The sequence below is a fragment of the Oncorhynchus kisutch genome, linkage group LG26 (assembly GCF_002021735.2).
Source record: "Oncorhynchus kisutch isolate 150728-3 linkage group LG26, Okis_V2, whole genome shotgun sequence".
NCBI classification, from domain to species: Eukaryota; Metazoa; Chordata; class Actinopteri; order Salmoniformes; family Salmonidae; genus Oncorhynchus; species Oncorhynchus kisutch.
In genome coordinates this window covers 13,755,333-13,770,280 of record NC_034199.2, presented here as the reverse complement: position 1 = coordinate 13,770,280, position 14,948 = coordinate 13,755,333, and the positions used below count along the sequence as shown (strand labels likewise).

At 43.8% G+C, this 14,948-nt stretch overlaps 1 protein-coding gene across 4 annotated transcripts in view; it reads right to left on the bottom strand.

The window, feature by feature from the left end:
* LOC109870832 (E3 ubiquitin-protein ligase ubr3-like) overlaps window positions 1-14,948 on the bottom strand; it is a 41,970-nt gene that overhangs the window by 8,498 nt on the left and 18,524 nt on the right. For 2 of the 4 annotated variants that reach the window (XM_020461480.2, XM_020461483.2), the window contains 7 exons: window positions 14,279-14,412; window positions 11,050-11,160; window positions 10,732-10,944; window positions 10,292-10,428; window positions 7,024-7,109; window positions 2,419-2,521; window positions 239-339 (listed from right to left, as the gene is read on the bottom strand). In XM_020461480.2, coding sequence (XP_020317069.1) covers window positions 239-339; window positions 2,419-2,521; window positions 7,024-7,109; window positions 10,292-10,428; window positions 10,732-10,944; window positions 11,050-11,160; window positions 14,279-14,412 — 885 coding nt within the window. The remainder of the gene's footprint in view (window positions 1-238; window positions 340-2,418; window positions 2,522-7,023; window positions 7,110-10,291; window positions 10,429-10,731; window positions 10,945-11,049; window positions 11,161-14,278; window positions 14,413-14,948) is intronic. The other 2 variants (XM_020461482.2, XM_020461484.2) reach the window with 1 other exon arrangement.

Sequence of the window (14,948 nt, the reverse complement as noted above, 5' to 3'; positions counted from 1 at the left end):
GCGACCTCCATAAAGCGATCCATGTCATTCTGCTCCTCACAGCCAAATACAAAAAAAAAAAGGGAACAGATAAGACCCCTCTCTACATTCAGTCATGATTCGGACTGGTAACGGTTTGCCGTTCTGACCCAGCCACTGAAAAACATCCGTCTGTAGCCTCATTAACCCACCTTCCCCTCCCGGTCCCTTTGGACTGATCGGGAAAACACAGTCAGGATAGTAAGAACAGTGACAGCACCTTTGCGTAGCGGCTGTGGCATGGTCAACACAAAGATGATCAGCAGGGATGGGCAGTCTCTGAACAGCATGGGGACGTCTGGTCTCTCGTCATCCAGGCAGCTGTAGGGAACAACACATGGAACCTTTTACCAATACAAGCTCAGGGTAAGGATTTTTAAAGACGTGTTGAAAAACATACAGCACGCTCATTAAGAGTAAAGTATGCAGTTTAACAAGAAACTGTGGGTACCCGTAAAAGGTTTTATTAGGGGGTGGAAATGGGCCGGAACACCCACCGGAAGACCATTCCAGGAACGCACGTTCAATTTGAATACGATTGTGGCCTGGGTGAATCTTGTGTCCGGTCTGCCCTAGAAAGACTACGTAAACAAACCCCCCATAAAATGGACTGCCGTTGTGGGCTCTAAAATGTGTTTGTTATGATCAAGTTCGATCTCCCAAGGTGAATTATTTTTATTCATGAAATGAAAAAAATATATATATATTGCTTTTCCTTAGAGAATTCCTCAATACTTGTATTGCACTGCAGAACTGGTGGAAAAGTCCTCATTTATTACATTGAATGGTAGAACGCAAATCAAATGTTTCTGTATAAAGGTTTAACCAAATTTCCCAAAATCAATCCTGGCCATTTTACAACCCCTGACCATTCCCAATAACATGGCATTGGTAGGGGAATGATAGGGAAACCATAAATGGAATGAGGTTATGTACACACTATACATATCCTATTGCTTTTTATCTTGTCAGGGCCAAGAGCAAAGTCCTCCCTTGAATATATACACTGCACTTGAAAACGTTGCTTAAAAAACAACACACACTTTCTAATTGCCCTCCACTTTAATGCAGTGGGGGAAAGCAAAGCATATTTCCTTTATATCCTGCTATAATGCAGCTGGAGCCACATTCTGAAGATTGTTGTTGCCGTCTCCATTTAAAAAATGGCTTGTTTTCTTCTGGCTGCCCACAGAGAGAGCCTCTAATCTCCACTCTACCTTAAGGAGACGTCCAGGGATTTCGACTGAAAAGGGGCCACACTTACACAATAATGCATTCCATTTTATAAAAAAGGCACTCGACTGTTCATTCTAGCGTACAACCGAAAAACTGACGCAGCAATCTGCTTTTAATTCCCTCTCATGCAAAAGACTACAGTATACAGCACTCACAGCTAAATTGCAGTCAAATCCAGATGACCAATACATACAATGAGCAATGCAGGTCTTTTGAAAACAAAACCAAAAATGTGAAACGTATCCACAAAAATGGACATATGAGAAAGGATATGAAAAAAGTGAATGTCTAGGTCACCGTCTGGAAGGCATGAGCGTCGTCATTCCCTTGTCCCATTTAAATAGAGCTACACGGTTGCCTGAGGGTGTCAGTGACATAGCTGCCTTCCGAATCCCTAACAAGGTATTTTTAACACAAAATTGCTCCACCAAGATGCCTGCATGGCTCGAAGCATTTAAATAGTAACAGGTGTAAAAGCCGTCTTGGGAGAGAGGTCGTTAGCTTATCTAATAGTGCGAAGTGTTATACGAGTGGGATGCTGATCGCTCTCAAGGCTGTAAACCTCGGAAGGCAAACTGACGCCAGAGAGCACACCTGATGCTACACAAACAAGCAGTGTGGAGAGAGAGAGCGTGTGAAGAAGACTGCCTTGTTAAATGTCTCGGTTTCTACGATGCTGTGAAAGATGACGCTGGGCGGGGGAGGGCTGAGATGTGTGGGGCAGTTGTTTCTCGTTGCAGCGTCTGAAGGGGTCGTTTCGCTCTCTGTGGAGCACCCGGTAATTTGCCAGATGCAGCAATTATTGGCATCTATGGCAACCACACATGGTTCCTTCTCTGTTTTTAAATCCTCTTTGCCTGGAGGAAAAGCTGTCAGAGCACGCAGGATGTGGTGGTGTTGAGCATGAGGGGAAAGTGGCACTGATTACAGGCTGTGCTAGAGTGCTGTTAGGATAAACTGGGATCAGGAGAGGGCTATAGAGATGTCAGGTGAGGTGGAGCTGCAGGATTCGGGGGAGAGAGGTTCAGTGTGTTTGGCTGATGCAGGGTGTGTGGCGGAGTTTGTGATAAAACAGCCGTATGTGTAGTGGGATTGCAGGACGAGGAGAGGCCAAAGTAGATGTAAAGGTCTGTATGGTGTAGCGTCAGGTTAGCAGTCACTCACTTGTCTCTGCTCGGAGCAACCTGGGTCAACCTGGTCCAGGGGTTGTAAGCAGAATCAATGCTGTACAGACGCATGTGCATGGCAAGCACGTGGAACAGCTGATCTGAAAGACATTGGAGAAATTTTAAAAAATGGTCAGCGAGATAGATCAGAACACTGGCACAGAAATGAGACAGCTACTGTAAAACTGTCCACCTGCATGTCAGTAGGTCAGCGCCCACGATCAGTGAATCAAATGCCAAATACAGTTGACTTGATTGCACTGAGCGTAATGGTTTTGCTGGGAGAAAGCAGGCCAGATGGATAGACGGCACTACTCTGCTCCCAGCTATCCTCTGGTCAGGAGTCACACCTGTTCACTGTGTAACATGAAGTGTCACACCTTTCTTTTAAAATGTAATTAGGCAAGTCAGTTAAGAACAATTTCTTATTTACAATGACGGCCTAGGAACAGTGTATAGGAACAACTGCCTTGTTCAGGGGTAGAACGACAGATTTTTACCTCGTCAGCTCGGGGATTCGATCTTGCAACCAACGCTCTAAAAACTAGGCTACCTGCTGCCCCAAGGTGCACGCACACACAAAAAAATGTTATCACCTCCTGGAACAGTGTCCTCTTATTTTATTTGCTCAAAAACAATTTAACCTACTTCTTATAGTGGCCTCACACAACAGCCCACTAGGTTAGTGTTCATTAGGGCCATAGTTAAAAGTGTATTGGAAATATGAAAATTGTAATGGCATCTTTTTGTATGTACCAATTGCACCATGGTTCGTTGGACAAAGTCTATGGGAAAATTGAGATTTTGGATTAATGCTGAAAATAAGGTATGCACAGGCTTAGGAGATCTTATACGTTTTGTTCTAGAAGATATGTGAATTTTGAAGCACATAAAGGTTTCGTTAACTGACTGATACTGTATCTCATAGAACAAAATGTATAAGATCTCCTAAGCCCATGTTAAGCACATACATTTAAAAAAAAAACATTTATCCCAAAACCCACTTCTTTCCACATAGGAATGGCGGAACGAACCAGAGGTAACTCATTTCTGTTTTTCGGATTACAAGCAGGCGAACGCTTTATACTACCTGCTCTCGTGTAGGTTACTTTTTTTTTACATGCAACCTTGTCAACAAACAATTATTCAAGCTCAATATTTGACTTTGACCCCAGAGAGTTATGACAGCTGTAATGCAGCAACACATTGAATTCCACTGCTGCAATATGGACTTTCAGGTGTGTTTGTCAACATGGCTGACAAACTAGCGCAACACCGCCCTCTACAGTCGAAACACGACAGCAGCAGGATACAAACCAGAGGCTGAGGGAGGTGAGTGACTCCGATTCAGTCCCTCCGCCTGTCAGATGGGGTTCAAGTCCCTCCACTAGAGGACAACATGTGAGGAGTGACACTGTGGCGGAAGGAACGCCAGCCAATGCCCTTCAAGGTGGCAGGGAACCGGGCTTCAAATTGCAGCTCACATGGCTACCACCTCTTCCATCTGCATGCTTCCCCCTCAGCATGCTGCTCTTCTCTACTCCCCTCCCCACAGCCACGCAGTCTGACAACATCAATAGAGATGCCTTCAGATATTGATCTGGCCTTGCCTTCTATCAGAGCTCATGCTGTTTGCCATGATCTTTACCCCCGCCAAGCCACTAATCTAGATTAGTCATGCCTGTGTGACCTATGGTGGGCCTAGATTACTTTTACCCCCCCCCCCCCCCCAGTGTACAAACACTTTTGAAATGTGCCCATAGGAATTGATCATCTCATTGTGATATGGTGGGTGTCGGCCTAACAGTATTGTATTGGATGTTCAAGGCCGTCTTCTCTGTGCAGCCTACATCAATAGACTGGCATAATTCAAAACCTTCTCTCTGGCTGATAAACCAGATGCGAGCTATTTGAGGTGTGGACTCTCCAGTTGATTTAACGCAAGGGATTTCCTGCTCCCCTCCCCATGACATCCTCATGAGCCTAACAATATACAGTGGCAAGAAAAAGTATGTGAACTCTTTGGAAATACCTGGATTTCTGCATAAATTGGTCGTCAAGTTTGATCTTCATCTAGGTCACAACAATAGACAGTCTGCTTAAACTTACGAACAATTATACGTGTTCATGTCTTTATTGAACACACAGTGTAAACATTCACAGTGCAGGGTGGGAAAAATATGTGAACCCTTGGATTTAATAACTGGCTGACCCTCCTTTGGCAGCAATAACCTCAACCAAACATTTTCTGTAGTTGTGGATGAGACCTGCACAACAGTCAGGAAGAATTTTGGAGCATTCCTCTTCACCAAACTGTTTCAGCAATATTCTTCTTATGTCTGGTGTGAACTGCTTGAGGTCATGCCACAGCATCTCAATTGGGTTGAGGTCAGGACTCTGACTGGGCCACTCCAGAAGGCGTATTCTTCTGTTGAAGCCACTCTGTTGGTGATTTACTTCTGCGTTTTGGGTCGTTGTCATGTTGCATCACCAAACCGCTGTTGAGCTTCAATTGGCGGACAGATAGCATAACACTGCAAAATGTCTTGATAAATTTGGGAATTCATTTTCTGTCGATGATAGCAAGTTGTCCAGGCCCCGAGGCAGCAAACCAGTCACAAAACATGATGCTTCCTTCACCATACTTACAGTTGGGATGAGGTTGATGTTGGTGTGCTGTGCCTTTTTTTCTCCACACATAGTGTTGTGTGTTCCTTCCAAACAACTCAACTGTAGTTTCATCTGTCCACATAATTTTTTGCCAGTAGTGCTGTGGAACATCCAGGTGCTCTTTTGCAAACTTCAGATGTGCAGCAATGTTTTTTGGGGGTCAGCAGTGACTTCTTCCTTGGTGTCCTCCCATGAACACCATACTTGTTTAGTGTTTTACACTAAACAGAGACGTTAGCATGTTCCAGAGATTTCTGTAAGTCTTCAGCTGACACTCTAGGATTCTGCTTAACCTCATTGAGCATTCTGCGCTGTGCTCTTGCAGTCATCTTTGCAGGATGGCCACTCCTAGGGAGAGTAGCAACAGTGCTGAACTTTCTCCATGTATAGACAATTTGTCTTACCGTGGACTGATGAACATCAAGGCTTTTAGAGATACTTTTGTAACCCTTTCCAGCTTTATGCAAGTCAACAATTCTTAATCTTAGGTCTTCTGAGATCTCTTTCGTTCGAGGCATGGTTCACATCAGGTAATGCTTCTTGTGAATAGCAAACAGAAATTTTGTGAGTGTTTTTTAAAAGGGCAAGGTAGATCTAACCAACATCTCCAATCTCTTCTCATTTATTGGACTCCGGGTTAGCTGACTCCAGTTAGCTTTTGGAGAAGTCATTAGCCTATGGGTTCACATACTTTTTCCATCCTACACTGTGAATGTTTAAAAGATGTATTTAATATAGACAAGAAAATACAATAATTTGTGTGTTATTAGTTTAAGCACACGGTGTTTATTGTTGTGACCTAGATGAAGATCAGATTCAATTTGATGACCAATTTATGCAGAAATCCAAGTAATTCCAAAGACTTCACACTTTTTTCTTGCCACTGTAAGTGCCTTGTGGGATATGGCTTAGGAACTCACTTGGATAATAGTTGTTATCGCATGTCCCACGTTCCCCTCCATATCCCATTCCCTACGAAGACAAATCACTAATGTATTGCTACTTGCCCGCCAGCGCAGCTACGCAAGTTAATGTAGCTCAGAAAATGGCAGTCCTCTAGCGTGAAATGTATTTTGCCCCAATCAAGGATGACAGGCCTCTCACTAGTGCAGCGAGCGGCTAAAATGAATCACCACTAAACAGACTAATTAAAACAGAGCAGGGAAATGGGATGCCCTCATCCACAGGCTCAGTTCTGACAAGGAGAAAGTAATGTTTAACATATTTTTAAAAAAAGGTCCAATTCAAATGACAAAGTACAATAAAGGAGAAACACCTTGGGGGGATCTAAAAACGAGTCGCCAATCCAAAAAAGCAAACCTTACACGGTCTGCATGTCTTCCCATTGGATACCATTCTCTGAGGCTTTGTCTTTTGACATTGTCACAGTGGGGCCCAGTCACAGCTCAGAACAACATCACTCAGTCTTCATTCCCAGTCCCCCCAGAGCAGGCCATCCTTGCCACACAATCAACTACAACAGCACTTGATCCATGTCCAGAAAACACAACGGCAACAGCTCACCTGGGATACCAAGCTCGCCTTCCCTGCTAATCGACAATCTTTACAAATGGTCCAACGGTTACATCAATCCAATCTCAACTCTGACACTTCATTACACAAACGGTCGATGAGACAAGGCGTCCCCGCCACCCACAAGTCACCGTATTCGTCAGCCTAAATACCAATGAACCTCATCATAAATTAACAAAGTAAACAGACAAATACTTAATGCTCTTTAACAAAATTATTATTAATTTTAAAATGCGATGATATGAAACATGGGTCGACGGCATACTTCAGATGTACACAATAGCGACGTGGTCGAGCAGGGGGCATCACACTTCGTATAGCAGAGTAGATGGATGGACGAGGGTTCACTCATGTTAATCTAGTGGGAAGCAAGGCCAGAAGAATGGTGTGGTGTACTCACTGAGACAGGAGCGCTTGGCTGCACCACTGGCTCCTCCAGAACACAGGTTACCTCCACGGTGCACCAGCTCCAGCTCCAGGTTTGTCCTGAGGAAACACAACCATTACTAAGCATACTGGTTGGACTTAGAAGGACAAGAGGAAGATTAACGCATTTTCACAGCCATTGTTAGCTCAGGCAGTCTGACTGAGTCCCCCCCCCCCCCCCATTCAGAAACAGGACAACAAAAAAGTGGATTATTAACATTTCTTCTTGTCATCTACCGGCTATGGCAGAAGCCACTCGAGCATATCGATTAATCAATTGACCGATTTTAGCGGCTGATATTAGCCTTTCACAAATATTTGTATCGGTTTTTTATCCCACAGATAAAGCGCCGACATTATATACATATAATAAACAAGTCTGCTAATTTTATGACATAAAAAAAATTGTAATGTTGCCTGAAGAGGGAACATCATTCAGCCATAGGCTTGGTCAAATAAACAAGAAACACACTTCACCAAGCAAGCAGCCTTGTCCTCATCACATTCTCACTTAGTTAACATTAGCTGGCTAGGTAGCCAGCAAGGTAGTTTGCTTAGCTAGCTAGCAATCTGTGCTACTTTAGTGCGAACACTGGACACTGTTAGCCCTAGTGAATACTCGTCCATGACACAAACATAACACCGTTATAGTGTCTGGACCTATTATGTTAGCTAATGGGCTTAGTTCGTTTTGTGAAATATGCAATCTGCAAAAAGCAAGACCGTTGTCACAGATGTATCATTCAGTCCATGTGGTTGCATTCACGATGAGATAAGTAGCTACGTTTAGTTAGCTAACTAAATGAAAACGTGTGACCAAAACCAGTGCGGCAAGATTTTGCCTGCATACAACAGTCATCAGCGCATGCCATTTGCAGTTGAAATGTATAGCCAGTACATGTCTTATTTAATAACAATGTAAGCTTTATTTGGTTTCTATGACAAAACATTGTTGTAATGAACAGCCAACTTGTGCTCGTCAAAAGTTGCCATTTACGTGTTTGTTTACATGACCTGTGACTGTTGTAAACACTGTAGTAAATCAACTCGAGACAAACGCTGAAACTGACACCTAGTGGTAAACACTACAAACCGCATGTTACTGCATTTCAACGCTTATTTGTGGACAGTGCGGTTTCAGATTTACTTGACAGTTTAATTCAACCAGCCATCCCTTGTGGTGGTTTAGCACAAACACTTTTGCATGCTTCTTATCCACTGCCATAGACATCTTTAAATTGTACCTAAGAAAGTAAACTAAAGAAGGTATAATTTACTGCCATATTTATACAGGATATAGTTGCTTTTTGGTGGATATCCTGTAATCCACAAATAAAATGTTCTTAAATAACGTTAATTTTAATATATTGTGTTAAGAAATCATAATTTACAGAATACGTTAATCCTTTGGAGCACAATGTGTGAATAGATATAGATAGATAGATAGATAGATATAGATATATATATATTGGCAGATATATCTGACTTTTGCCTCCATATAAAATGAGTATCAGACCGAAAAATCCCATATTGGTTAGGCTCTATTAGCAACCTAAAACAGTAGGGCTAGTGGGCAAACCTAAACGCATCACCTAGCAGAATTATCCTCAATATATGCGTGACTGACTTTCCCCCCTTTTTATAAAAACCCATCAGATTTGTTGTTGTGTTTGTTTTGGACCAGCTATTCCGTATCAACAAATTACAGAACTTCAACGGTTCCGGGTTTGCACAAGCTAGGCTGTTAGCATAACAGCTGTTTCATCCACAGTTTCCGTGTATAATCTCTGCTGTGAATTCCCAATGCATATCCAAACATTTAATATAAACATTTGCGCCACCAAATAATGAAATAAAAGCCGTAACAGAATAAATTGATATTAAAAGCAGATACAGTAGGTGTTGCTAAAATTAGACTGAACTGGAGTTGTTTTGATCCTGCCACTGGCCATTTCCTCCCAACGGCTGGGAAGGTGGGGGAAAATCCTCGGGCTCCCTGTATGAAAAAGCAATTTCACATAGATAATGCAGCTGCACCAAGCTCCATCTGTCTGCTACTGATAAGAGCGCCCCTGTGACAGAGGAATTGTCTATTCCTCAGGCAATTTGCACTGTTCACTGAACTTGTAAAAGCCAACAGAAACCCAGACACAGGAAGCAGGGATTTCTTTCTGCCGGGCACAGGGTGAGGAACCGGTTGAGTGGACCGTGTCATGGGGAGGGGGAGAGGTCGGGGAGGGACCAAGGCCTTCCCACAACACTCTGGTGAAAGAATAGAATGACGGTTGCATTCTCTACTCCCTGTAACGCATGATCAATTTCAGGTTATGATAAAAGCACTGCAGAGCGCCTGCTACCTCCAGATTTTTACAGAGGAGCGTGTTGTTCAAGGAAGGACGATTTGGGCTCTAACACACGGCGCAACAAAACTGTGAATAAGCGCTCAGGAGAAAGAGCTCTTCAAATCAGTCAAAGGGAGGCAGAGTGATAAATCCATAGTCAGAGGTAATAAAAGACTAGGCAAAGGATGGTGGAACCAACCAGAGTCAATAGCATTTTACTGCAGTCATAACTGACAAAGCTGCTTAGAAGCAGCACTTCCAGCCCCACACTGCAGTACAAGCAGAGGGATGAATAAAGGCAATCAAGAAAACCTTCACAGGTTCCGAGCAACTTCATTTTTTCCCTTCTTCAAAACACTCTATATATCCGATGCAGGTACAAAGACAAATTCGATATGCTTCGACTGTACACCAAAGTTAATGTACAAAAGCCTTTTCAAGCAGCCCTTCTCAAATCGAAGAAGTGCACTCAATGGGAAAAAAACTAAACAAAAATACAACTAGGCTAAACTCAGGAAAGGTTGCAGTTCTCTTTCTGTGCCCAGTTATTGTAGGCTAATGTCAGGCAGGGAGCTGGCTTTAAGAGCACAAAGGAGCAGACAAGACAGGCAGCCAGCGGCCACCAGACAATAGTCAGTGGTGTGCATAATAAGAGCAGTGAAGGAGGACCTCCCTGTCTGACTGGAGCAAGGTGAGGGGGTCACTAGCCACAGGAACACAGTCTCACTGAAAGATAGCCCGCAGTGACCAGTCTATCCCACATCTCCAAGGCCTGTCAGCAGGGTGCACTTTCACTTAGTCTAGCTTGAAATTGAGAATTCTCTGTATGACTGTGACAAATGGAGTCTCTAAAATTGTATTATTTTGAAGAGTCTCAGAGCAGACTGCGGTGTCCCTCACCTGGCCACAGAGTACATGAAGAGGAAGTCGTTGTCAGGGGAACCAGGGTTCTTGCCATAGTCCATGTACTTCCTCTGGGTGGTGTTCTTGATGTCCTTGATAACCAACTCCATCTCCTTACTGAGGTTGGACTCCGTCTGAAGGGGAAAGGTTATACAGTGACTTCATAGCATCACCATTTTGACAACAATGGTAATTTTCAACATAATGGTCACCCACTGGTATGCATTTGCAAATAACTGGTATGGTATGGGAAACAAACCACAGCAAAGATTTGCCAGGAGATGACCGGTTCAATATGAACGGAGGCCAAACTGGGGTACCACTAAAAAAGCTGCAATATCGTTAGTGTCAGTCTCATTTGTCAGCTAGTGATGCGTTAAGATGGAGTGATCAGGGGAACAGACTGGGGTGAAGCTGTATAGACCTCTCTGCCTTACAGTGGTGCTTACTGGGAAAAATCCCAGCTGCTCTTGCAGGTCCTCCACCTCCTTCACCAGCACAGAGGTCTTCTTGTTGCTGGGCATGTGCCAGCTGACCACCTCGGTGCTCCGGCCCGGGCGGCAGGGCAGCACGCTGTTAGCAAACTGTCTGCACAGCGGGCAGGTGAACTCTCCCTTATCCACAGAGAAGCCCTGCATCACCTGGTCATTCTGTGTAAAAAAAAATGCACTTGGGATTATTACAGATGCAGGGTAGGACTGCCTCATGTCATGTCCCTTATGTCAATCCATACTCTCGTAAAGATACTCTCTTACGCGCAGTGACTCCATGTAGGACTTGTGGCAGTCTATGTGCAGGGTGTGTCCACAGGTCTGCACATACACACCTCCATCCCAGCCTATTGAGACTGACTGCAGACAGGAACTCTGCGAAACAGACAAGAGAACAGCAGAAGACAGGTTAGTCTATTCCCTTTGAAGTTCCATAACGGTAGAAATTAAATATATAGACTCAGCAAAGAAAAGAACGTCTCTTTTTCCAGGACCTTGTCTTTCAAAGATAATTCGTAAAAATCTAAATAACTTCAGATCTTCACTGTAAAGGGTTTGAACACAGTTTCCCATGCTTGTTCAATGAAACATTAATGAACATGCACCTGTGGAACGGTCATTAAGACACTAACAGCTTACAGACAGTAGGCAATTAAGGTCACAGTTATGAAAAAAAACACCAAAAGAAAGATGCCTAGGGTCCCTGCTCATCTGCGTGAACGTGCATTAGGCATGCCGCAAGGAGGCATGACGACTGCAGATGTGGCCAGGGCAATAAATTGCAATGTCCGTACTGTGAGACGCTTAAGACAGCGCTACAGGGAAACAGAACGGACAGCTGATTGTTCTCGCAGTGGCAGACCGCGTAACAACACCTGCACAGGATCGGTACATCCGAACATTACACCTGCGGGACAGGATGGCAACAACTGCCTGAGTTACACCAGGAACGCACAATCCCTCCATCAGTGCTCAGACTGTCCGCAATAGGCTGAGAGAGGCTGGACTGAGGGCTTGTAGGCCTGTTGTAAGGCAGGTCCTCACCAGACATCACCGGCAACGACGTCGCTTATAGCCATAAACCCAATGTCGCTGGACCAGACAGGACTGGCAAAAAGTGCTCTTCCCTGGCGAGTCGTGGTTTTGTCTCACCAGAGGTGTTTGTCGGATTCGCGTATAGCCAGTACATGACTTACTTTTGACAGGGACATATTATTCAATTTGTTAGTCACAGGTCTGTGGAACTGGTTCAGTTTGTCTCAGTTGTTGAATCTTATGTTCATACAAACATGTTAAATTTGCTGAAAATAAACGCAGTTGACAGTGAGAGGACGTTTATTTTTTTGCTGAGTTTACAATAGATTCATTTAACTACAATTCTAATGAATTACAAGGCTCTAGACAAACTTTATTTCACTTTTTCAGTTGATGGCACCAGCACATGATTTGGGCACACCAATTTTCTCCTGACCTGTGTCCCATCATGTAACTGCATTTTATACAGAACCAGGTTAAAAACAACTAGCCATATTTTAAATTAGCATGCACTCACAGGGCTTGACATTCAGGTCATTTTGCCAGTGGCACACCGGGCCAGTGGTAAAGCTACTGGCCCGAATGCAAAGAACACTGTGCCCGGGAAAGCAGATGATGCGTGAATCACTTAAATGATCTCTTTAAATTTGCGGGCTGAGCAAGTAGCCTATAATGACCCACCCTCCATACACAAATAATTACATTTTAACTTGACAATATATTTACATTGATAGTTTGGAGGGGGAAAACAAATATCTACAGTTGTAGGGCCCTATACAATCAATTTTATATTTAGGTAAATTCAGTTTCTCAATCACTATTTTTATTTGTTTAAATCACACTTTATAGAAAAACTACAAAAAGTCCATAATGCTGAAACCGCATCAGTAGACTACTTTTGAGGTAAAAAAAAAACTCAACAAAAACGTCAATTGAGCGACTAGCAAGAGACCGTTTGACTAGCTGTGTTTTTGTACTGTCAATATAGGCTACATGTGATGGTAGAGTTATCGAAACAAATGCCCCGCGATTGATACAAATTGTGATAGTCTGCCAGGTAGGCCTACTTTGCAGTCAACTTTTTATTGGGAAGATTTGTTAGGAAAGCCTTTCGAAATGTTAATTCAAAAACAGAGCACGATGACTTCAGACCAAACTGTTTGAATGGTCTGCATTCCCATTGTTTGAATAAATCTTGATAGTTTTTTTTTAAAGCCAATTGCGAACCAAAAACAAATGTGACAAGCAAAAAATACATTTAAAATTTAAAAATAAATTACAAATCAAAAAACAATCACTGGCACCCAACCAACCAATTCAAATTAGGTGTCGCACTGCCAAGTCAAAAGGGTTGCAAATGCAAGTGGCAGTTTTAAACCCTGAATTTACATTTCTATGTGCCAGTAAGGCAGTAACATTCTCTGGAGAAGGAACGAAAGAATAGCAGTGCAGCTAAAACTGAAAGACAGTGGCAGTGTTTCTTAGTCACTGACTAACTGCCTCAGTGCTCCCAGTCAGAGAGAGGGGGAAAAAATAAAAAATAAGGTGGAGGAGAAGGTCTGTCGGGAGGTCTAAATCCTCCATGCCTCATTATCTCCGCTCTCAGGCTGCTGGAGTTACTGACAGACTAGCCGATTAAACGCAACTCTGTGATTTACGAATGATTTGAGTGGCGACTGGAGCTCGGTCATGACATAGAATGAAGTTTCAGTCCAAAAAAAAAAAAAACTACTCATTCCAGCACACAAATAGCCCGCAGTAGTTGCCGCTCGACTCAGTCTAGTTGAGTTGAGTCGGCTACTGACAGACAGGCAGGCACACTTCGCCGGGGGCTGGGACTAGGCTGTTGAATCACCGGAAACCCACTCAGGCAGGAATGGTTCAACATCTATGATGGGAATCCACTCCATGTGCATGAGAGACTTATAAAAAAACAGGAATGCTGGCCTCCCGAGTGGCGCAGCAGACTAAGGCACTCATTGCAGTGCTAGAGGCGTCACTACAGATCTGGGTTCGATCCCGGGCAGTGTCGCAGCCGGCCGCGCTCTAGCGACTCCTTGTTGCAGCCGGGTGCAATGCACGCCGACTTCGGTCACCAGTGTTTCCTCTGACACATTGGTGCGGCTGGCTTCCGAGTTAAGCGAGCGGTGTTAAGAAGCAGTGCGGCTTGGATGGGTCGTGTTTCGCAGGACGCATGGCTCTCGACCATTGCCTCCCCCGAGTCCGTACAGGAGTTGCAGCGATGGGACAAGACTAACTACCAATTGGATACCACAACAATTGGGAAAGAAAAAAAAAGTACACAATAAAATGTTTTTAAAAATATTTTAAAAACAGGAATGCTTACCTGTGTGTTACAGTGAGCCTTTTTACTTGATCGATCAAAACCAAAGACACGAGAGATATACAGTTTATAAAATGTGTGCAAAGTAACCAAGTGAGTGAGTCAGACACCTACATCTTTGAAGAAGCTCTGCATGAGAGCCAGCCTGACGTCGTGAGCAGCCCCGCACGTGTCCGCTGGGTAGATGCGCTCCTCGTCAGTGGTTGGCAGTTTCTTCGCCTCGTCGCTCTTGCATCGGTGTCCCAGCACTGAAAGAGTCAGAGCACGGGGGCTCGTTAGTGAGTGATAATCTATTACTACGCATAAGGAGCTCTCAGATTCCCATTTATAAGTCTGCATAACATTTACATAGAACAATCGAGGGGCAGCGGTTGCGTGGAAAACATGTCACGTTGAAGGAATGCCTGTAGTCAAAAGCAGATGTTTTTTCCCCTTTTCCACATCAGGAACAGAGATTAGTGAGTGATAAATCAGTCGATAATGACAGCTCGTCTCCCGCACATCCTCTCAGTAATCAGCGGCAGTCCGGGAAAAATATCCCGCTCCCAATGATTATGGCTTCCAATCTAAGGACAAGACGACCGTGTGCAATAATGATCGGAGAGATAATTAACTTAGCGTTTACATTGTCTTTTGATAGGCATCATATGAAATAGCAGTTGGCAGATCATATAAGGTGTTCTTTTGACCTTGAGGCTGCAAGTGTTCCCAAACCGCAACTAATTACTAATAAAACATGCCGTTTATTTTCATGACAGTGAATGATCCTCTGTCTGGGCAGCAT